Source organism: Labrus bergylta, chromosome 4 (genome assembly GCF_963930695.1).
Source record: "Labrus bergylta chromosome 4, fLabBer1.1, whole genome shotgun sequence".
NCBI lineage: Eukaryota > Metazoa > Chordata > Actinopteri > Labriformes > Labridae > Labrus > Labrus bergylta.
Genome location: NC_089198.1, coordinates 16342696 through 16366735, shown reverse-complemented (window position 1 = coordinate 16366735; position 24040 = coordinate 16342696). Strand labels below are relative to the sequence as shown.

Here is a 24040-nt window from a genome sequence, read left to right as displayed (position 1 = left end):
TGTGTTATTTTCTTGGTGGTTTGATAGCCTGTGCTATGCAATCTAATGCTGATAACTGATACCTACAGATTACAATATTATAGACCTAGCTGCTCATTTTTGTTGTTGAAAACTCGCCTTTAACTGAAATAACCAGCTTCTAAGTTTGATTTGACTATGAGAAGTACCTGGTGGTTGTCCCAGGCCCAGTAGTCTGTATCGTGATCCATAAATCCTGAACCTGCTACACCCTTGTGATGCACTGCCCTCTGTGGACAGCTGTTTGTATCTGCATATTGAATACCTTTTGTGACGTTTTACTTTAATTACAGGCCACTGCAAAATAAGTTTTCTACTCTGGTTTCTCAGTTCAAAAGCAAGGCCCCAAAAAACACAACTTTCTGTACATTCATTGGTTTGTTTGGAAATTGCAGAGGTGGTATCTGATTTCCAGCACTGAATGAAGAGGCTGGCTGTAATGACAGTCTGGCAACTGAGCAGCTGATGGAAACTTGGAGTGTGGGTTGACTTCCCCAGCAGTGTTAACACCTTTACAAAATTGATTCACATATAACCACATAAAGCAACAGCATGGTGCCACTCACTTTACCAGGGACCGGTACAGAATGCCATTGTCATCATCAAGCTTGGAAACTTACTAAAAAATGGAAGTAGTGTTGTGTAAGATACAACCAAGCAGCAACCACTGGTGTTGAAAAAAATTAAGCCAATGCTTATTGTACTATTGCTTAAGTGCCAAAAAAAAGCAGTTTTCTACTGTCCACTAGAGGCTAGCTCCAAGACGCCCTGGACGTCACAAACACATCACATTCAAAAATGCAATTTTCACAGCAGAAATTAACATATAACAGCCTGGTACGAAACACGATACTGGTCTGATTAGTTATTGTCCTCATGGGCACACACTGTAGGGGGGTTGAATTTTTTTTAAAACACATGAATTTTGATTTTATAAATAAAACGAGTTATGAATAATTAGGTGCAAGCCTGACCTGATTGGCAGGTGGGCGCAATGTAACTATTTGTCAGGAGGCCTAAAAAACGCCTCATCTCCAGCTCTCAGCGTGTCATTAGGTTGTCTGAAAGCTGAGATTTCCAGCATGGCGGTTGCCACCGATTACCTCCAGGGCCCCATGCAGTAATAGATGGGTGACATCACTCAGGCTTTGTCCATTAATATCTACAGTCTATGGATACAACTCTTTAAATTAAATGCAAATTGGCTTTTTATTTTTTTAAAAACCATTCCGCTTTGGCTACAGCATTGTAAGAACAATTCTATATATCATCAACGCCATGTGCAAACAAGATGCCTGTTCATCATGGCCATACTTTTCATTATATCCACTATATTCTTCAAGAAAACAGTAAAAAGAACACAAAAAGATGCATAAAAACTGACACATTTTAACTAAATAAAAGCATATTGAAGTAACTCTAATATAATCTGAGAATTAATGAAGTTCACTGTTAAACAGAACTAACAGAATGACATTTCTTTATTACACACTCACACTACTCATTTCCCAACACTTTGACTTAAACACACATAAACACACATGTTCATTAAATCAAGTGTTTCCAATCTACCATCCACAGTAAGCCCTGTTGAGTCTCTCTCTTAGTCCTATGAGCAGGAGGGCCTGCACACAGTCCCAGGTCACCCACAACCTCTCCACCAGACTGTACTGGCAGTACCCCATAGCCAGGCCAAAGCCCACATCTGTCACATACTGTCGTGCAAGCAGCAGTCGAGACAGGCTAACAAGAGCAGCCCAACCCACCACTAGGAACCGCATGGAGGCTTCATCCACCAGCTGAGCGAGGAGGAAGCGGGCGCACAGGGCTGCACGTGTGGCATGGCCAGAGGGGAAGGAGTATCGCTCCACAAAGAAGGTGGAGAGTATTTCAGAGCGGTTCTGGGCCGGTCTGCGACGTCTAATCACAGTCTTCACAACTCTGACCAACAGCAGGTCCAACAGCAGAGCTGTGAGGGGGAAAGAGAGAACATAAAATAGTGTTTTCTGTTTGTATATCAGGCTGACAATGTAAAATTTAAATAAGGGAATCAGCTCACATGCAAACTATTCTCCTTACAGCAATTGCCTTATATTGTAATTCATTCGAGGCTATAATTCAGAAACAGTTTCTTAGCTATCTTCTGGCTTTAGTAATGTTACCAAAAATCCCTTAGTCATGCTTTATAGTGTATTCTCTAATGTAAGTTCTCTTGTCCAATCAGATGACTTGTTTGGAACTGTCTGTAATAGCTCAGAGACACCCTTCACAAAAAGTACAGCTGTCAGCGCACACGTATCTTGTGTTTATATTGAATAGAGCTCCGTTGTAAGCACAAGAACAGCCTTGGCTAGAGCCCGTTATTTGCAAATAATGGAGAGAAATAAATGGTTGTTATGGATTGGAGAAAAAAATCAAGACTTTCCAGATTTTGTATAAGCCATCACCTGCAGATATAAATGTTGATAGTCATTAATTAAAATGTATTTTTTGGAACAACCTGGCAACCCTAAATGTATAATTAAGGGATTATATCTTATTTGCAAATCATAACTCTGTTATTTGTTTTTCACAACCTATAAACATTAATCATGCAATCATATTAGAAGGTGTTACAGACCCCTTTGGTTAGTGTTGATATCTTCATATTTCATGTATCCAACCTACAGTCCAAAATGTAAAGACTCTTCAATTAATTGGTTATTTAAATGATACGTAAAAGCACAGTCATGATTGAGATTTGTTCTTGTGAAGAGACAAACATGATAATACATTTTTAGAAATTAAAAGGTAACAATGCAACACAGAATTAAATATCTGAATAGAAATGAAATGATACCATTGACTCCTTTAGACTCTCATTCTTCTAGCTATAAGAGGTGTACTATAGGCGATTGTATGCCAAAAATAGTTCTTCTATTTAACCACAGCACAGTGCGCACTACACAGTGGGCTATAATAGAAGGACTTAATCTTAAAACTATCAGTCAGTACAGTAGTGTCCAGTTTGCTAATTAAACATCAGCCGTCTCGCGTGCATGTCTCTCTGACCACAGCTGCTGTCAGCTGCTGCTCAAAGTAGAAAACTTTCCATGACTGCGTTGTTGTTGTTTCTCGCTCACGTGGACCAACAAACACCCTGCAGCAGTGCAGCTCTATACATTTATAATTTCACACTTGGATGGACAGGTTCGTCTTTGGCCTGTATTACTGTGGTTATTAATTAGTTATTAACACTGTTGGATAGAAGAAAAACACTTGTTGATTGCCACACACTTAAATGTCGACATAGCCGTGCGTAATTACGCATCGGGTTTGTGCACAGCTACTGTTACTTGTGATATCTATGAAAAAGCCGTAGAGCAGCAATCTGTACAAAAAGTAAGTCAATATTGTAGCATATAACGAGTACTTTGCATTCAATGTAAGACTGTTACATTCTGAAAAGTTTATTTTTGCAACTTTCCTTGCGCTGTGGCGAATACAGGGCGAAGAAGAAAAGCATGAAATATTGTCATGGCTTAACTTCTTACATCAAAATGTCTTTTTTTTAATTGATTATTGTCAGGGCGGTAGTTTTAATTTACCGATTGGGTGAATATTAAGATTAATTATTCATAATTAAATTTCAGGTATCCAAACTAGTGCCCTTTCTACTGAAGTCACTGTTGCTCATCCAAATCATGGAAACACATTAACTCACCGAGGGCTAAATTCAGCATGATCTCCTGCTCCTCCACACTCTCTCCCCGCAGCAGAGTGTATACAGTGCCGATGATCCAGGGGATGACATGCCCGGAGAACTCAACCAGGCGCACCAGGGGCCGTATACCGCCCCACGAAGCCTCCTCACATGCGCACACCCCGAGCTGCTTGGACAGCCACAGATCTATCGCCAGCAGAAACCGAAGTGTTATTGTGAATATCGGCTGATTAAGGCTAACGTTTAAGTCTTCAGGGGAAAAGTAAGAACAGCTGGAGCTCCGGCGACGGACATTACACTCAAATGATGCCCGATTTCCACACACAGATCCACGGGAACTATTCCGTCTGAATGTGGGCGAGGACATTTTCGTTTTTCAGGGTGTGCAGAGTAAACTTTACCCACTTTCTTTTTCGACCACCTCTGGCGTGCAAACACTCTAATCCGCAGCACTCAGAAGCAAAACATCCTGCAAACTGGGGAGTCCTCGTGCAAGGGCTTCAAATGTCACCAATTTAGACCTGGACTGTACTGCTTTGGTCACGTGGCTACATTATCATTTCCATTAACATGTTTAAACCTTAAACAGCAGTGAGTTCTTAATTTCACTTCAAAATAGAAAATGAACGTCTGAATCGCAAATGCCCAAAGAAATTCTCCAAACCTATACATATTTAGGTCGAAGTCATGATTAAAAAAAAAACAATAAAATGTTACAATCTGGAAAGTTTTACAGTGCTGACTCTAAAAAAGTGTCAATTCTTGGCAGCAAACCGGACACGTGCGTAAATTGGTTAATTGGAAACCTTTAAGACTGTGCAATTTAAGCAAAACGTAACCTGAACGCACCATATCACGAGTCACAGTTTTGTTTATAATCTTCAGGCATAGTTATGCAAATAGAGTAGCCTGTTGAGGGGGAAGGTCCCGCCCACTTTTTATCGTTTGCTTTCTGTCATCACTTCTGTTGCTGCACACGCGGAACAACTCCACGCGCACATTAAACATGCCGGGACTGCTGCTCGGGGATGTATTTCCTGATTTTGAGGCTGAGGCTACGACTGGGCATATCAAATTCCATGAATTTCTCGGAGATTCGTGAGTATAATATGGTTTTTAATTTTGTTTGTCATTCATAAGCGCATCAAGATCCCCAATACAGATTGACAGCTTGAGTCTAGTTCCTGTTACTGCTTTTTTAACTTCTGCTCTTGACCTTTGTCTATGCAATATAAACCAACTGAAACCCTTAAATTGTATATATTTAGTATCAAACACCCTTTACTCAAATAGGTTCAATTTTGGCCTCAAAGTGAATTAAAATGGTTTTTTTTACACGATGCACTCATTAATGTGCTCTGGCATTTATTAGATTCATCTTTGTAAAATCTCTTGAACACCATGAATTGATTCAAATCAAAAGCATCAGTGAGTGGTGAAGGTCATAGGTTAAACTTAAAATAGCCCACCATGTTGATGGTGCACAATCAAACGGCTGACTTGTAGAAAAAAGTGCCTTGTGTTTTCATTTCAGCATTTGAGTGAAGAAAGAGGTCACATCCTGTCGGTTTGCTGTCAGCTGAATCATTCAGCCTCAGTCTACTGTGTAACAACTCCACAAGAAAGAAGGAAAATCACAATAGAGATTGTGATATTACAATTCTCTCAATCTGATTCTAAATTTAGAGATTGCAGTCAGATTGAAACCTTAGATTGTCTCTCCTGATCCTGACATGGCACAATAATCTCTGTTTTTATTATATAGGTGGGGGATCCTGTTCTCCCACCCCAGAGACTACACCCCCGTCTGCACCACAGAGCTGGGCCGCGCTGCAAGACTGAGCAGTGAGTTCAGTAAACGCAACGTGAAATTGATCGCCCTGTCCATCGATGACCTGGAGAATCATCACGGCTGGACCAAGGTGTGGCACCTGCAGCTCGAGTCGGCTATCTGAGACCACATCAGGAGTAACACACACATAGCTCATCAGTCAAATGATTAGAACTGTTTTCACTTCACAGTAGAGCTCAGGCATGTCATGCAACAATTATGTAGATGTTTAAAGGATGTTCATGAAATACAGTAATCCACATTGACATTTTGACCCTCGCTGGTTTAACTGATCGGTGGTGAGCTTCCTCTTTCAGTAAACAGCCAGTAAGCAGAGTTTTACAAGCAATAAGACGTTTAGACTGTTCTGTTGATGTTTTTTTTTTTTTTTGCATTTATACAAGGCCGATAAAACCCTCGTTTGAATAGTGAAACAGAACTTTTATCACTATATTATATTTTGTATGGAGAAGGTGCTATCTACACCTCTATATATGCTTATTTGAACCAATGGTTATAAAAGTACATACCTTACATTGATAGATTGTGAGCTGTGAATTACAAGATCAGCTTTGTTTGGTTCCACTGCATAACTTAACTATAGAAGGAGAAAACAAGAGACAACTCGGTAAAGCTTTATGGATAAATGTAATGATGTAAGCAGTCTGAATGTGACTGAGTTGCTGTCACAGTTACAGTAATACAGTTACTTGAATGTAAAGTTGCTTTTGAATCAGACTGAAATTAATACTGAGGCCTCTTTTTGATCTACATGCAACAACAAGACCATTAGCAGCAGGATTATCTTTTTCTACAGTATATAGTTATTTTCAATGCCTTTAACTGCTGAGGTGCCAGACAAGGCCAGTCACAGCAAATATCCACAGTGAATAATCAACACCCCTGTTGTAAGAAAGCAGGGTGAGATTTTTTTCATCAGAAAACCCGAGCTATGCAAGTACAGGACAAAATCAGATAAGAGATAAGAGGTACTGATTTGTCCACAGTGAGCTCCATAATCGATAACAAACTCAAAAGTTCCTTTAACATGCTGCATATCTCAACCAATAAAAAGAGCTATTTATATAATACTATAATTTGTTAATTTGGTTCCACTTTATTTTCTCTCAGTCCTTACGTCACGTCTGCTTTGTGTTCTGCGCAACACTTTATTTCTTTTTTAATCATGTAAATCACTAAATGTGTTTTCTATGGCAATAGTGTTCTGTTGAAAGCATGGCTCATGTCTCTGTAATAACTAGGACATCCTGGCCTACAACTGTGAGGAGTCGGGGTGCAGCTCTCTGCCCTTTCCCATCATCACGGACAGTCAACGGGAGCTGGCAGTCGCCCTCGGCATGTTGGACCCTGACGAGAAGGACAAAGATGGCATGCCACTCACCGCCCGCTGTGTGAGAGTCTACAGAGTCACAATGTCTTACTTCGCAGGAAGAATTTGAATACTGACAGAGACCGTATATTAACCTAATCTGGCTCCATCTGTCTTGTGTCTGCGTGTAGGTGTTCATTATCGGCCCTGACAAAAAGCTCAAACTGTCACTTCTCTACCCGGCCACCACAGGACGCAACTTTGATGAAATCCTGCGGGTGGTGGACTCACTCCAGCTCACGGCGGGGAAACGAGTGGCTACACCTGCTGACTGGAAGGTGTGTCAAAGCGCTGACAGATCTGTCACAGAATCAGGGATTTGAGCTGTTAAGAGTAACCTTTTTTTTTTCATTTCTTCGCCTGTGTCCCTTCAGCCTGGAGACTGTGTGATGGTCTCACCCAGCATGTCTGAGGAGGAGGCAGCCTCTCTGTTCCCAGAGGGCGTATACACCAAAGATCTGCCCTCTGGGAAGAAGTACCTCCGCTACACACCCAAGCCATAAGAACTTATATCAAACAAACAGTTATGTTTCACAGACTGAACCTTACTTACCTGGATGATTGTTTGTCTCTATCAGGCGGACAAACAAATCAAGAATCCCAGTGGTAAAGGAGTCCTATAGAACAGCTGGAATGTAAGCCAATGAGGTCAGGTTAAAGTAGGTTTTTACAGTGTACCAGAAAGAAAATCTTATTACATTGGTCTTTTTGGCTCTTTAATAAAGAGGGTTTTTTTTGACTGTATATTTTTGATTGGTAATATTGACCCAAGCATTTCTCTCTTATGGTTGGAACCCTGTGAGAGGAAGTGGTTTGTGTTGCCTACTGAGTGCAAACAACACCACTGCATGCCATGTTTTGCATTTTATGGACAGGAAAGCAGCTTAGTAGTTACACATTTATTAAAGCTTGTCAAGTGTGTTGCTCGTGAATATTAACAGATTTTATGATGGTAACCTTACGTTAGCTAAGCCACACCGGTTTATTTCACTGAAAACCGTGTTGATTAAATGCATAAATACTCTAAAGTTTGAGATTTTGATGTAAGGATTCCTCCTCTGGACATTAAAAACATTAGTTAGGCAGATGTTCCCATCAGTATTTTTTTAACTTAAGAATTTTAAAGCAATGAGCCATTCCTCTTCCTGTTTTCTCGACCCCCTTCCTTCCCCCCCTCTCAGTTGTTTTTTAAGGCTGCTGTTAATTCAGCTGTGTAGGCTTTAGCGTTCCCCCTCACCGGGTCAGCAGCATCAGTGAGCTTATGTACTTTGATCCTGGCAGCAGGCTCCTCTCTGAGACCAGCGGACAGGAGAGTGTAAGGACAGAGGAGGCCATGCAAACAGGAAGTGGAAGATTACGATGAAATACACTGACAAAGGAACAAAGGAGAACTTGTTTAAAAATGAATGAGTGTCATTGTTGAGTTAAAACACACTGAATTATAAATCAAAACCCTATAAGGGTGGTGTGGCAGAGGAAGGCATGAGCACATTGTATCGTTTCAATCATTTATTAGGAAAGATTTTAAGATGATGGTACTTGATGGTCTTTCACTTTGGAGCAGGTCACCTCCAACATCCTCCTCTTTATTTGGGTTAGAAGAGCAGCTACAGCCATGGGAAGTCTAAACAGCTCTTCTCTTTGGAAGTCTCTTCCGTTATAACAGCCAGGTGGTGAGAAATCTGCCAAACCCCTGCACAGACATTCATCCGCAGAAAGCTGCCTTTTCTTTCTTCGGTTTATTGAAAAATTATTTAAAAAATATAATGAAAAACATCAGGTAAAGCAGTACAGCACAGACAACTGATTTTTTATCTCCAGCATGTGGATTCGTTATCACCATTACGTCATAGGGAGTCACTCCCAGCTCGGCCTTCTCCCACCAGTAGTGTCATCTCTGGTCCATGAGGGTCTGATACTCCCTCTGGTGGGCGAACAGTCGCAGGAACACCTTGTACTTTCTGTCATAGAAGCTGGAACAAAGAAAAACAGTATAAATCATCAAATTCAATGCAGATTGAATACTATATTTTCAGTTTTGATTGGGTTTGACATCAAGCAATGACTTGAATTATACATTTTAACTTTTTAGGTTTTTGTTTGTCTTATATAAAATAACTGATTTAACAGACACGTACCTATACATCACACACACACCGCATTATGACTGAATAAATTAACCATCATATATATTATTATCATCTCTCTGTCTCACCTCTGGAGTTCACGGTCAGGATGAACAACTTTCCCCACTTTGGCCATTTTTCCCATCGCCTCCTGAAGCAGAAATATAAAAGACAAACATCACTTAATAAATTATGTGACGCTCATTCAGTTTGAGGCCTGACCCAGTTTGTAGTATTCACACAAGTCAACTGCAGCGGTTTTGTTGTTCCTCGGTTTATGCCTAACGCGGTGCTCTGCTGTCTAAATCTACTAAATCCAGCCGGTGGTCTGAGTGCAGCTCAGAGGATCAGACACAACAACTGCCTGTCGTACTCACGGCTGAAAATGGATTGACAGGTGCAGCCTAGTCCAAACAATAACGTCTTATTTTTAGAATATCTGAGCTTAAAGGCTCACCATAACCTTGTGTTATGAGCTGTGAGACCGAGACATCAAAAGGATGATAGCTTGACCTACGAAAACGTTAATCATCACTTCTTATCTTAAACACATTGTGGGCAAATCTGCTCAGTGACTGAGGCAACAACAAAAAAAGAGAAGCCATGCACTTCATACTTTGTATAATGGTTCCACCCAGCAGATGGAGGCATTGAGTCAGCAGGTCTGTGCTTTGTGCAACTTTCAAGTTGATTTTACACTTGAAAAAAGATTTCATTATAATCTCCTTCTTTCTTTTTTTTTTTTGAAAAGTGCAAAATAAACATGTTTTTCAAAATGGGGCATACCTACAATTTAACTTCTCATGAAGTTTGATATACTTTTCATTAGAATTACATGAAAGATGATTGGTAAACATAGTGTCTGTACATGATATTCATTTAAAAAGAATATAATATGAACACATTGTAATATAATGACCACTTTGATTGAAGCTTGGCTCATGCTACAGACTTATAGTCAGGGTCTATCTGTCCCTGCTGCTCCAATCTCGACTGAACCTTTTTCAGACGTCATCTAACATTAAAGAAGGTCAAAATGATTTTACTGAGGAAGCCCTATGACAGTAATTTTATAAAACATCCCACATTTTACACGGTTAGTTAAACATCAAACCATTTTTGTTTGAATAAGCACTTCTTAATTCAATACTTTGGGACATGTATGTACGGCATAATCCTTTGTATGATAACCTTTTTCAGTTGTTTCATTCTGTTGGGAACAAAATCGTCTAACTTCCGCAGGAACAAAGCAGTGCATTCAGAAGTGCAAAAGAACATACACCATTTTCTCCTCTCATACAATTAAAAGCACGAGGAAACCGTTTTATACTATTTTTTCCACTCGCATGAAATCGCAAATGTAATTTCACACTCTGACCATTTATGATGTGTCAGTGTATTTCCACTGGAGCATTCTTCAAAGAGAGTTACTGATTAGAGTTCACAAGGAGAGAATTTCAACTAATGAAATATGTTGGAGGGTCGGTGTGTTTTTTTCTTTGATGTTTCCCAGGTCTTCTCACTTCGTTAAATCATAAGCAGTGACCCATAATCGACGAAGGCGGCATTCACAGGTGAACGTTTGTAGAATTCTATCAAAAACAAAAACCTTAACTGCATGATGCAGTCTGTGAAAAGCCTCTCATATGACCTTAGATCACATGCTGCGTGTGTCAGTGTGTCACTCCACCTGTATAGTGCTGTAGTCCTTGGACGCACACGCACCCAGCACTGCTGCTCCTATTAACACAGCCTCCTGCTGGTCAGGCAAAACCACAGGCAACCCTGAAAAACAAAATGATGACAACATTTGAATTGGCTACATGGGAAATATTGTCTTTTCAACAAAATGCTTGGTGTTGAATCAATTTCTGGGGAACCAAAAGTTTTCATGCTAGATAATGTAAATAATAAGCTAGAAACTATCTTAGGGTGCACTCACACTTTGCCCCGTTGCCTCGTACCCTGTGAAGCACGATTGTCCCTCCTCCCCATTCCCCCTGCTGGCCTGCCCTCCCATTGCTCCAGGTGCCTGCCCTGGTGCTCGTGCATGAGCTATCATACCATAGCACACTTCATCCAACCGTGCCAGGACCCTTATGGCGCACTCCTACGAGGCAATCCACACCCAAAGTCCAGTTCATTTGACAAAGTGTGAGTGAGTACACTTCCTTGGCCCCAGCGAGGTTGGAAGAGGTGTGCTTTGGCACGGTACAGATGCTCTTGCACAATTACAGAAAAACAATGTGGACATGACATATAATTGATTCCCATCTTGCATAATCGAGAAATCCAAAAATGTAAGAGGGCTGTAACTGAGCGGAACGACTCAAAATAAACCACACAGTCAGTAAAGTTGCAGTTATTTTCTCTGTGTTGTTCTCTGTTGTTAAGAGAAAAGTCCACGTGTCACTTTCATACAGTCTGTGACACATCGTGGAAATTTTAAGGTGGAGCGTTTCACCTTACTCATCCTCGTACTTACTCATGACTTGACTTTGTTCATCAATCAAGCCACCTGTAAATGTCAAAATGATAACCGAGCATCGTGTTTGTTTTTATCATCTCTCTTGCATGACAGACAATTCAGTGATGTTCGGATCTTGAAGCACTCAAAAAAGAATGATATACAAATTTAAACCACATTATGCAAACTGCAAATATTGTATTTCCTCACTTGGAGAGAAAAAGTCTCATTCCAGTTCGCTCCGGCAGCACTACAAGTATGGTTGTATGAGGTATGTATGGAGGTTCTCGTGATCAGGCCTGGTTAGTCCTGGAAGTGTGAGTGCAGGCGAGCAGGGGACAAGGGAGGGGAGGAAATTGTGCTTCAGCACGGTATGGGGCAAGTGGGCGTAGTGTGAGTTAATGTTTTATACCTGTAGCATTGGCGTGAATCTGTACAAAAAGAGAATTTTTGCTCAACCCGCCACACAAGAAGAGGGTTCTGATGTCATGTCCGGCTTCTTTCATGGACTCCAGAATATGAAGAGTACCCAGCTGAAACCAGAGAAGAAGACACAAAGGGAATCAATTTAGAGTTAAAAAAAAAACACAACACCTCCCTTTCTTATGAGGTAGCGCTATTCGTATTTGTCCAAAACTGTCACAGTACAGATGTCAATGCATGCAGTCATACAACAAATACATCAGAGTCGAGAAATTAGGAAGTCACATGTCTGTATACAGTCCACAATCCTGGTGGCAGTGATGCTTGTAACTGTTTGCTAAACCCCATTTAACAACGAACGCAGAAGAAGAAAAGTGTTGTAGCAAGATGACACAGCAGAGCTCCAACAAAACCCGCCTTCTTCTTTACTCCGGTCGCGTGGGGACACTTTGGGTTAACGGTTTAGTTTGTCCTTGGAAACACATCGAACATGCTAATGAACATTAGACTACATTACCATGATGTGCCAATCACCACCGGTGATGCGCCCACTTGCAGTATTAGACTAGTAGAGAACGTATTTTATAAGTGCCCAAACCTTTTTACAACGTCCCATCCAGTACGCACAAGAGTCAGTCTATGAGCTGCCCTTTACTGGTGTACAGAGCAGTGGTTTAGCATGAATAAATAACCGCTGTATCCACTGTTCACTTACAACAGATGGATGGCTCTTCTGTGCCTGCATTTAAAGCTACAGACACAGAAACAGTCTGTTCTGAGCAGGGTTGAAATAGAGGGGTTTATAGTCATGATCAAATACAGGATCAGAGTGGATTTAGAACAAGAAACTTCACAGACATGTTTTGGGGAGCTCTGAGACTTATTTAAAATGGTTGAAAAGGAGGATAATATGTGACCTTTAAGAGATGAGTTATAACTTCCCAGACTCACGAGTTTATCATAAAGATGATTCCTTGCTCCTAGAGGCACATACTTTGCTTGTCTTATATTTGATGTATTTATTTGATGTTTTCAAATCAGAACATGTTATTCATTTCTATGTTGCTGATTATTTAACATCATTTTGTTTAATGTTTAATACACTACGGGCTGTAGGAACTATGGCAGGTAGTTCTTAATGACACTAAATTAAAAACAGTGTTACTAGCACTACAGTTGTAACTTATTTATAGAATCTAATGTTTTATGTTGAACTCTAGTTTTGCTGCTATTATTTATTCATGGGACACAATGCCTATCAATAATTATTTTTTGTACTTTTGGAGCATTGAGAACAACACAGTGATTGTATACTTTATGTGAAAACTGATAAAATACTTCAATAATAACTACTGTTCAGTCAGTCTGTCTGTGTTCTCAAAACCGAGGTACGAACTGAACCAGGACTGCTGTGTATTGTTACACCCATACTTCCTTCGTACTTGATGGTACTATTTTGTTGCATTGGGTAAACATATCACAGTGTTGACTCACAGCAAGGGCCTGTACAGTCGCCAAATAGAGGAAGGCTAAGTCGTCCAGGGTTTGAGAAAGCGGCAGTCCGATCACCTGAAAAACAGCACAGAGTCATCAAAGTGTTAGAATAGAAAGAATCAACAGAGGGATACATTCACCAACACTGTGATTGGTAAAGAAATGCTGTCATTGAGAGTCCTGTATCTCAAACACCAGCAGGAATTCAGTCAAAACAATATTCAACAGCTCTCTGCTCGCTGGCTTCCTGTTTCCTGGAGCTACAGATAAAGCCTGGAAACATCTATTCACTTACTGAACACAGAAATCATTTCACTGGCTGGATGTGTTGTTTGCACCGACAGTCGTGATTCTTCCCAGAAGTTAACAAAATGTGTTGCCATTTCAATTATGCCAAACATTAAAGTGGATATCTGCAAACCAGGAAAAAATACAACTCAGATGTTCTGTTGAGCACTGAGATTTGACCCCGGGCGTAACTGTGCCGCTGTGTCAAGTTAGCAGTTTTATTTAACTGTGAGCTGATTGCGTTGAGATTTCCTTTCTTTCTTTTTTTTATCAAAACCATTGGAGGATAATTTTTTGGATTGATTCTGAGATTGTGATGACCACATTGATAGCACTGTCATGTAGCTGAGCGAGTGAAAGCAGGTGAAAACAGCCCGCCTGGGAATGTTTGAAAAAAAAAGATCTCCTAAATCTCATTATTAAACATTTTTTATACTCTCTACATGCACTAAAAGTAGATTTTTTGTTTAAAGGAATGTGTGGTTGAACTTAGAAAAACTGTTTCCCAGCCAGTCTTTGTTGAGCTAGACTAATGTCCTCACTGTACCGAGCGCAGAAGAAATGAAATCAGTCCCCTTCTTTATGTCTCGACCAAAATAATGTACTGTTTTTCCAAAACTATTAATATATTAATGGTCACATATTATACTAATTTTCAATCACTTTAAGTAAGTCCAAAACATGTCTGTGAAGTGTCTAGTTATAAATCCACGCTGATCCTGTATTGTATCATGCCTATAAACCCCTCTATTACAGGCCTGCTCAGAACAGGCTGTTTCTGTGTCTGTAGCTTTAAATGTAAATGGTCTGTGTTTGACCACGCCCCCTCTCTGGAAGGGGATGTGGCTTTGGCTTTCTTGCATCGTGCCCTGTTGTTAAAGGTGGAAAGGCAGACTCAGAGGGGAGAACAAACACCTAGCTGTGGGAGTGTCACCCACCTGGGGGAGGGGTCTGTGATGTCACAACGGGAAAATCTCCTAACGGCCTGTTTGAGCACACATTTTCTGAAAAGTGTAGCCGGCAAAAGCCAGAGAGGATGGACTTTTCTCCTAATTGGGGGTTTGTTGTCAGACTAGGGACAAAAAGTAGTGTTAGAAAACCATGGTAAATTGTATTTTGCATAATATGTGACCTTTAATTTGTAAAAAGTAAAAAAGTTTGTTCATTTCACATTATTTTTTATCTGCTGCTGATTGGTTTTCCTTGATTAACCGATATGATGAGATAAAACGTCTCTCTGACCACCACTGCTCTTCTGTGGCTTAGTGTGTCGAAGAAACTTGCATGGATCCAAAATATTTCATGTCTTTAGACACGTGAAGCTTTCACTCATGTTTCCTCACCATGCCCTTCAGCGTGGGGTCAGCCAGGGGCGACCTGTTCCCATGAAAGTCGGGCCACACATGAAGACTGGAGCCCAGCAGGTCGACAGCAGAAGGAGAGTTAGCCATTAAACTGAGGTGGCTGTTCAGGTAGCTGTAGATGTTCTCGCCAGTGATGGGACATCTGGGAATAAAATAACAGTAAAAGAACAATTTGTTGAGAAAACACTTCAGGTCATTTTCATAGTAGGGAAAGCTCAGGTCTTAATAGATACTGTCAAAATAATATCTCCAAAATCAAACAATTGTACAGTAAATAACTTCCACTGCGGCATCCACAAATAGTTAAGAAACAAAAATTAAAGCCCACAATACAGAGCCTTCTGAACATGAGCAAACATCAGGGATAAAAGCTGTGTTGAAATACTTTTGGGAAGTTCATTATCAAAGTCATCAGCTGACCTCTGTCGAGCCTGTTCCTGGAGCTGCGTGTAGGCGACGTGGCCCTTCACCATGTGCTCAATCTGAGGGAGGAGACAATTCAACTAAGACGATTACAAAAAAAAAAAAAAAAATCAGCTGATGACAAAAATGCTTGTGACGCTCCAACTGTTACTCCTTATATGATATTCCAATTTTAAAATTCAGATTTTCTTTCTCATGTAAAGTGACTGCAGTTTAAAGGGACAGTACAAATACAACTAATTAAAAATAATAATTACAGTGATGAGAAAAGCCTGAAATCATCACACCTGAGAAGACAGAAGCTAAAAAACGATTCTGTGTTTTTACAAACTTCATGACTTTGAATCGTCCAGCTGCTAAATTAAACTAAATATTTTATAATATGATAATATGTGTATAAAAAAAAAACAGAATAAAAAAGAAGGTATTGTAATGCTGCAGGGACATCGTGTTCCTTTTCTTCAGATAGAAGGAACCAAGTTTGCTTCGTTCTGAGACTAACAAATGTCACATCACTATCACTTTAAATTTTTAAGGGTCTCTCTCTCTCTCTCTCTTCTCTCTCTCTCCTCTCTCTCTTCTCTCTCTCTCTCTCCCTGATTCCTGATTATCCCCGGTCCTGTCCCCAAAATACGGGGCATGGAAAGCCCCAAAAATAAAGCTAAAGAAAAAACAATCTTTTAAACAATCATTCACTGTGTGTTACATGTGACTCTGCTGAATTCTATTTAAACCAGATGATGAAACATAAATTGTATATACGCAAACAAATCTGGTTTGTTTGTCACACCAAAATAAAGGTCGATCATTTTCTTAAAAAGACACGACACATGGACCAGACTGCTTTGACAAGTTGTTGTTTGAGTGGTCAGATATGTAAAACATGTCTGGATGCATATACAGATGGATATACATACAAATATATACATACAAATACACACACACACACACACACACACACACACACACACACACACACACACACACACACACACACACACACACACACACACACACACACACACACACACACACACACACACACACACACACACACACACACACACACACACACACACACACACACACACACACACACACACACACACACACACACACACACACACACACACACACACGGTAGTTTCTTCCTGTACATACAGTTTTCTGTTCTTGAGCTTTAAAGCAGGTCATTTAAATCAAAACCAAAGCCTGTAAGTGGACTGACCAGCCTTCCCGTAGCACTCTGTCCTCCCTCGTTGAGCCACATGTCGGGCACCATGGCAGACAGGCAGGGCCCCCACACCCCGGGCACAAACAGAGGCTGCTCACTGATCTGATGCACAAGAAGGTGAAACATTTCCTTTGCCTTTAGAAATTAAAAGCATGCTCATTTTCTTTTCCACATCAATCAAAAGATGCATGGTGCTGCAGTAAAACGAAGATGCATCCTAAAACGTGATGTGGTGCCAATTTGCTTCACAATCAGTTACTGCTGTTCTTTTCAGTCTTTTAAAAAAAAATACGATATATGTAAAAATGACTTATTACAGGCAAGAATTCACAGTGGTCACAAAGATGATTTAATAGACTACAGTCCTGCGTTTTAGTTTTACATCACCTCAGAGTCTCTTAAAACGCTGTGCGTGTGTGATTCATTAGGGGAGATTTTGTGTTAGTCATGCTGTGGCTTACTTGGAAATGTGTGTTAGTGTCATAAAGGTCCTGATGAAATATACTATATGGCATGGTAATAACATAGTGTTTTAGTGATAACAAGTTTCACTAAAAATGTATGCAGGGGAACGCTGGTAATCCAGAGTCAGTCAAACACTCACCGCCATGTGACAGGTTGACGTCCCACAGATCATCGCCATGCGTGAGCTGATTGGCTGGTCCTCACAGGGTAACTGAAAGCCTGTTACATCTGCACCTATCACACCTGGACACACATTGCAGAGCAGTCAGACCTCCTGTGAGAGGCTGGTCAGGGACAAATCACAATGATTTGCAGATCAGAAGCTTTAAATTCTTTTGAAGTGCTCCTCTAACCTTCACATGTGATTCAGCAGTGACACTAAATGCTGGAATATTGTTTGTCAAGCTGGTTTGAGTTTAAGGTGGACGGTTCAGGGACAAGGGGCGTTCATCACCGTGACATGCACAGTGACTAAAAAGTGCAGAGTGTTTTAACCTCTGACTGACACAACAATGTGTGATCGGCCGAGGTCGCAGCCTCGAGTCAGAGGGCAGGGTTCGTGCGCAGTTTATCTCGCAGAACAAAACCAGATGGTTTGGATTTCTGAAGCAGAAAAAATGCTCTTCTAGTAGCCCTGGAGCCAGCAGATACAGTGTAGAGGAGCAACAATTAGCAAGTTTTACATCAGACAACTGTGAGTGGCATGTTATTTTACCTTCTATCAAAACATATCACTGGTTTAGTTTTGGTTTGCTCTAACATGTAACCAGTCCGAATGAGATTACCTGTCTAAATAAAGGATTCATTAAAAAAATACATACATCAATATAAATCAGTAACCTCCCTCCTCAGGTTTAAGCCTCAGGTCAAAACTTTAACTATTTGCTTTACACATTTAAATCTATAGCAGGAATTTCATGAAACTATTTTAAATATTGACATACCCCTGAGATTTAGATCCATTCTTTAGTTAGCCTCACCTTGTCTACCAAAACAAATGTGCTACACTTTGTAAATGTGAAAAGGAAACATTTATGGGGGGGGGGGAGAACAATCATAAAATGTCTTGAGTTTGAACTATTCATCTGGAGTAGCTTCTTATTTTATTTTTTTACACAGTTGGGATCTTCGTTTTACAGCTACCCAAAATGTTTTAACGAAAAGAAAAATCCTCTGCCTCCCTTTTACCCGATGTTTTGGTTTGCTAAAGTGCTTTTACAGTTGCACAAAACGTTTCAGGGTGAGCTGCATGTGTGAGCGCAAACAGCTGCATTTTTCACTCTGACTTTACTCTGAGTTTTTTTTCCTGCCAGCCCCCTAGTACATTTTCAAAGTGATGTCGAGGTGAGCTGATGTGTAACGTGTTCGCCACTATTTTCTTCCCCATTCTTTCTTCTCTGTGTCGAAACTACAAGTAGTAAAAGCCTGGTAGAGTGGACTCTGTCTCACGGTTCTTTTTAACTTCATGTCTTGACTCCTGAGTCTCCTCCTCACTCAGGATATCTCAAACGCAGTATACCTGAATTTCATCTACGATGGCAACAAAAGGCTACATTACAAAAAAATCTCTGTCCTTTAAGAGCTAGCTAGACCTGCAAATGAACTTGAGGCAAAAAACAAAAATCATATTTAGTTCAATAAACGTGTCAAGGGTTTTATACCAAGGCCTCCCGCATGAGCATCGATGAGGGAAGCACCAACTGCTGTTCCTTGCTCCAAACCCAAATCTGCTGCTGCCTCCTGAGTGAGGCCGTGTCCCAACGGGCTCCCTGGAGGACACGTCACACTACCTGCATAACAGGAAAAAGAAAAATGTGACATGTTAGAAAAATCCTGGTGTGAAAACCCTGTCATTGCTTTGCAGCTTCCTCAGAATTTGTGAAATATGTCACCAAAAATGGTTTTATACCTATTCTGGAAAAGTTATTTTCCAGTAGATCCTCCAGTCCTATGCTTGTCCAAAAACTAGAGTCCCATCCTTCTGGAGGACAGTACGTCCATTTACACACAAGAGTACATAAAGACCTGTTAAATATTGCAAAATAGCATTGTCACATGATTCAGGATAGATGTATTTGGACCTGGTGATGGCCACAACATTAAAAACAGATTGTTTTACAAGATACATTTCTTAGTATCCTACCTGCTGTAAAAACAGATAATCTATCACACAATCCCAGTGATCATCATCCATCAATGCTCACCGTGTCAAAGAGCCTGTTGCCTTCCATGATAAGAAGTCTGGAAGATCGAAGAAGTGGGCAGCTTTGTTCCAGCAACTTTCTCTTAGATTCTGGAGGAAAGAACAGAGAAGTGTGTGATAATGGACCCCTGATCACAGAGCAACAACAGTACAGAAATGTGAGTAGACACATTTAGAAAAAAAAAGATGTTCGGTAACTTCGATCTAACAGATGCCTCCAGAGGAAAAGGTGGGTAAAGCATGAAACCTTCTCAAACAAAGGAATGCGCATGCTGAGCAGACAAAACAGAGAGTGAAATTTAAACATATTGAGATCAGTGGCCCCGCGTTGACCTCGCTCACCTCTCACCTCTCTGAGCCAGAGCAGCTTCGGAGGTTGCATCTCTGGTGACATGACTCCTCCCACCCTGCTCAGGACCCCGTGGTCGGTGTTTGTGATACGAGCGGCCTGCTCTTCAGCACGATGGTCCATCCACATCACCACGTTTCTTTGTCCATCACCTGGGGAAGTCAGGTGAGAGATAGGGAAAGATCAGTTTGGAGAAATGTAAACAAAATGAACCAAACAGCTAATGTTGAATAAAATGTGGGTTTTGGGTGAGATTGAATTTGGCTAGGAGTAGGACAGGACAGCTGTGTTGGTATTTGTGAAGTTCCAGGCAGCATATAATAAGTGGTTTTACTTGAGTTTCTGGTTCCTGACCCCTGCACTCACCTTATTTAAAGGAAAATACATGAATCTTAACCATCTCCAGGGGATTTGCTCTGTAGCTGACCCTGACCTCTGACTTTGCAGTGGAGAAGGGAATTCAACCTTAAGAGATCAATAAAGTATCCTATTACATTAGACCTACACAAGTATTCCAGGCACAACTAATCCAAGAGATCAATTTCAAAATATAAAAATAAAATTGACTCTTCAATCGCCTTGAAACTTTTCCTGATGTAAACAACAAAACAAGAGTGATATGTCAGGAACAAAGTTGAGGCAAATACATGTGTTGTTGTTTACCATCCTGATCGACTGGTAGAGGCTGGAAGCTTTGGTCCAAAACCACAAGAGAGCAGGTAGCATCAAAGCCGATCCCTCGTACCTGACTCCTCTCGACACTGTGTGTTACTCTCTGGAACAAAAACAAAATAAAGTCTTAACAGATCTCACACATCTCATCATACGTGTACAGTATGTGTGCTGTTTCTGAATCAAGAGAAACATCCTCTAAATGCTGAATAGTTGGCTAAAAGAAAGAAGCAGGGTTAATCTTTTAAATGATAGCTAAAATGAACAAATGACAGAATAGTTCGAAGTGCTCGATAAAAGTTGATGCAGTTAAAAAAAAAAAAAGTATTGTTAAAAAGCTGTTAAAGTGTGCTGAAGGTAAATGGTAAGCAGTTGAAATAGGTAGGGGTAACTAAAAGTAATCGATACACAGTTTAGAATAGCTAATAGGATAACTTGACATATTTCCCTAATAGTATTGGATAACCCCTTAAGATAGTTTACTATTCTTAAATTTAATTGTTAGATTAAAGTTTAAAAAAAAAAGGTTTAAATAAAATTGCCTTGCGTCTGTTGGAAAATCTTTAAATATTTAACAGATCATAATAGTTATCAAAATGACCGACAGTTGTTTTATCTTAACTGATGAGCCTTTATCTTAAAGAAACACAGTGGAAATAGTTTTCTTACTGGCGACACTGAGGCTTCACAGTTTGAGTATAAACCACAGAAGAAAAGTTGAAATAGTTATCTTAAATTAAGGGATGAAAGTTGAAAAGTAGGGACTAAACAGTAGAAATATTGGCTAACGTAGGACACAGCTAGAGTAATTAATAAATATTGTCTTAGATTGTAAAACAATGGATAAATTGAATTAGTTAGCCACAAGTTTTGGCTTGTGATGTTTCAAGTGCTTAGAGGCAAATAGTTGAACTATTAAGTGTTGATAGATAACAGTTAAAAAGATACAATCTGTGCCACTCTTTGGGCTCTTTGGTGGAGGAAAGCCAGCAGAAACATTTGAAAACATGAGTGAGGTCAGAAGTTTATCTGACAAACCAGACACTGCTCGCAGGTCAGTGTACCTTAACAACTGTGCACACCGTGTCCCAGATCTCTGTGGAGGACTGGACATAGTGGTCAGACTGGGGCTCCCAGATGCTGATGGGCTCCTCTGCAGTGCTCTTCAGCAGGCCTGTCCTGGTCACCAGTGCTGCCCTCACACTGGCAGTCCCCACGTCCACTCCGACATAATAGACCTCCGCCATGGGGAGAGGAGCTGAAGAAGAGGAGGAGGAGGGAGACCCACGGGTTGATTATTAACCAACATGCACTGTCAATATTTGATATACTGTTACAAAACAGACTTAAAACGGATGTTAACGCATTTGCATGGTCTTCTTGCCATAGATTTATCATTTATTAATCTTTCTTAAGATGATAACGCTACAATGACGCCCGCTCACTCACTCAGATACGGAGATCTAAACCATAAGAACTCGCACCAAATAACAATTCAACTACCATTTAATAACATTAGCAAGCATAAAGAACAACTGTGTGACTGCTGAGACATGATCTCAGAACTTACCGGCCGATATTAATCCTATTTCAGAGGATAAAACATCAGTTTTTGAGTTTCTGGACAGCGTTCTGCGGTGTTGCAGATTGTGACTACTACGGGGCTCGAATGTGGACAAAAAGGGCAAAGTCGATTTTCTCTGCCGAGCTGTACAAAGTTCGAAGCTAAAATTAGCATAAGAAAGCTAAGTTATAAAATGTCAGTGTTTTACTGCACAGTCATCAGGCAATGGACATATCCTGAATAGAATTAGCTTTACTAATATGGGAGAAAGTATTTACTGTCAATTACTCTGGAAACCCTGTCCTTACATAAACATGTAGCCTATGTGTTATGGTTCAGTGAGGTTGTGATAAGAAACATGCATGACCAGCTCAAAGGCTCCTGGAGTGAAAATGAGGTTCTGCATGGGCCCAAAAGCCTCCAAATTCCTAAAGTACAGTTACTGTTCAATACAGAAGAACAAAAGCTTTCTTGAATCATTTATCTAAATGTAAGCTGTTGGCCCTTGTGTGAAATAATAGTTTTGTAATGTTAAGTTTATGTTTTTCTCTCGTGATTCATAACCCAAAATACAGTAGTTTTGACCCAATTAAACAAGGACACACACTCAAAAAATCCTCTGCATGTGTTTTTTCTTAGTGCACTGACTTAATTATGATTTTGGAGGTGAACAGATTGTTCAGATCAAAACTTTTTGTTTGCCCTTTAATAGAAAAAACATCAAGAGAATTATCTCTTCCATGTGAGTGTATCTTGTCTTCTCCAAGTACAGTGTAAACACATTTATGTTTGATAAACCCTGTGAGTGCAACAAAAGCTTTAATAACATACAGAATAAACGAGTAATGCGGACACTTTGTCAACTGGTTATTATTCAAAAAAACATTTGTAACGTATTGAATTAATCGAAACCAGACATACTTTATGGGCTTTCAGGCCCCATTAGGGCCTAAAGCAGTTTAAATAGCTACTATAATGGTACGTCTGCTGCTGATTTTTGTTTGACTGATTTAGACATTTAAGAAACTAGCAGGTCCATTATTAATATTTCATTATTTGATCTAAAGAATGTATTTCAGCTGATATTTTGACTAACAATAGAAAAGCATTTCTCTGTCCCACTAAAACATTTCAATAAGTCATGCTAAGCCATTGTGCACAATAAAAGGCCACAGGACACATGCAAAACTTAATGGAGCAGAGCCATTGTTAATGTTATTAGGTAGACCACCATTTTTTTCTTCTATGACATATCAAAAAGTCGTCTGTGAAAAGGTTAGGCTTTTTGTATGGATTCCGGACATAATGTACAGCAATACATAACACTGAATTAAAGATATGGCTGCAGACAATTCAGACAAAATCAGAGGTCAGACTCTGCTCTCTGAATCCCGCCACGTCTCCAAACTCTATTGTTTTCTTTTCTTAGAGGAGATCTGCAGCTGTCTAAAGGAAGTACTGCTGGCTATGATCAGTGTGTTTAGATGATCAGGAATGATCAGCAGAGATGAGCAGAGAAAAACCAAGCAGCAGGACAGGAAGAAACAGATGGTGTTCAACAAACACTGAACGGACAGTGTTTGAAATCTCATCTGTCTCTCTCTCACTGCTCGTCGTGTGTATGTGTATGTGTATGTGTCTGAAGCCAATCAAACTTTGTTCTCTTGAAACATCCACATGTAGTCCCTCTCTATGTTTTGCTATCATGGAAGGAGGGCTGTCCCACCTCTGTACAACAAAAGCATTCATGTTGGGAGGCAGGCAGGACGAGCTCCTGATTAGAGAACTTCATGCTGTGGAAACAGCTGGCCCGTGCAGGGAGGAGGAAGGCGTTGTTATCTAAAAGCGACCCCGTCAGACCAGCAGAGGGGAAAAGCTGACAGAGAAACAGGAAGAACGGCCGGGGCACAGCAGCAGTTCAATAGGAAAGTACTCCTCAATGGGGCTAAACACAGGTGAACAGAGGGTTCAGAAAGTTATTGTTGGATTACAAGCTGCTGTATTATGTTGAGAGAGAAGAGGAAAG

At 40.3% G+C, this 24040-nt stretch overlaps 3 protein-coding genes across 5 annotated transcripts; 1 reads left to right on the top strand and 2 right to left on the bottom strand.

The window, feature by feature from the left end:
- Window positions 1–1481: 1481 nt before the first annotated feature.
- Window positions 1482–4671, bottom strand: LOC109997255 (polyisoprenoid diphosphate/phosphate phosphohydrolase PLPP6-like). The gene is made up of 2 exons (XM_020651670.3): window positions 3722–4671; window positions 1482–1987 (listed from the first exon to the last, which is right to left on the bottom strand). The coding sequence occupies exons 1-2, from the start codon at window positions 4086–4088 to the stop codon at window positions 1587–1589; spliced, it is 768 nt and encodes a 255-aa protein (XP_020507326.1). The 5' UTR covers window positions 4089–4671; the 3' UTR covers window positions 1482–1586.
- A 15-nt stretch (window positions 4672–4686) lies between these two features.
- LOC109996743 (peroxiredoxin-6) lies at window positions 4687–7686 on the top strand. The gene is made up of 5 exons (XM_020651023.3): window positions 4687–4819; window positions 5487–5643; window positions 6815–6964; window positions 7074–7220; window positions 7317–7686. The coding sequence occupies exons 1-5, from the start codon at window positions 4728–4730 to the stop codon at window positions 7443–7445; spliced, it is 675 nt and encodes a 224-aa protein (XP_020506679.1). The 5' UTR covers window positions 4687–4727; the 3' UTR covers window positions 7446–7686.
- A 747-nt stretch (window positions 7687–8433) lies between these two features.
- fggy (FGGY carbohydrate kinase domain containing) lies at window positions 8434–22144 on the bottom strand. Of its 3 annotated transcripts, XM_029280667.2 has the most exons (17): window positions 22021–22144; window positions 21515–21708; window positions 20442–20553; window positions 19779–19930; window positions 19431–19519; window positions 19136–19251; window positions 18888–19016; window positions 17366–17469; window positions 16756–16863; window positions 15525–15586; window positions 15084–15246; window positions 13453–13527; window positions 11948–12068; window positions 10759–10853; window positions 9158–9219; window positions 8789–8915; window positions 8434–8674 (listed from the first exon to the last, which is right to left on the bottom strand). In XM_029280667.2, exons 2-16 carry the CDS (start codon window positions 21695–21697, stop codon window positions 8834–8836), a joined length of 1653 nt encoding a protein of 550 aa, XP_029136500.2. In that variant the 5' UTR covers window positions 21698–21708; window positions 22021–22144; the 3' UTR covers window positions 8434–8674; window positions 8789–8833. The 3 variants fall into 3 exon arrangements, with proteins under 3 accessions (XP_029136500.2, XP_020506658.2, XP_020506667.2); XM_020651002.3 differs by having other exon boundaries at window positions 8434–8915; XM_020651011.3 differs by lacking the exons at window positions 20442–20553; window positions 21515–21708; window positions 22021–22144 and adding an exon at window positions 20145–20252 and having other exon boundaries at window positions 8434–8915.
- Window positions 22145–24040: the final 1896 nt, after the last annotated feature.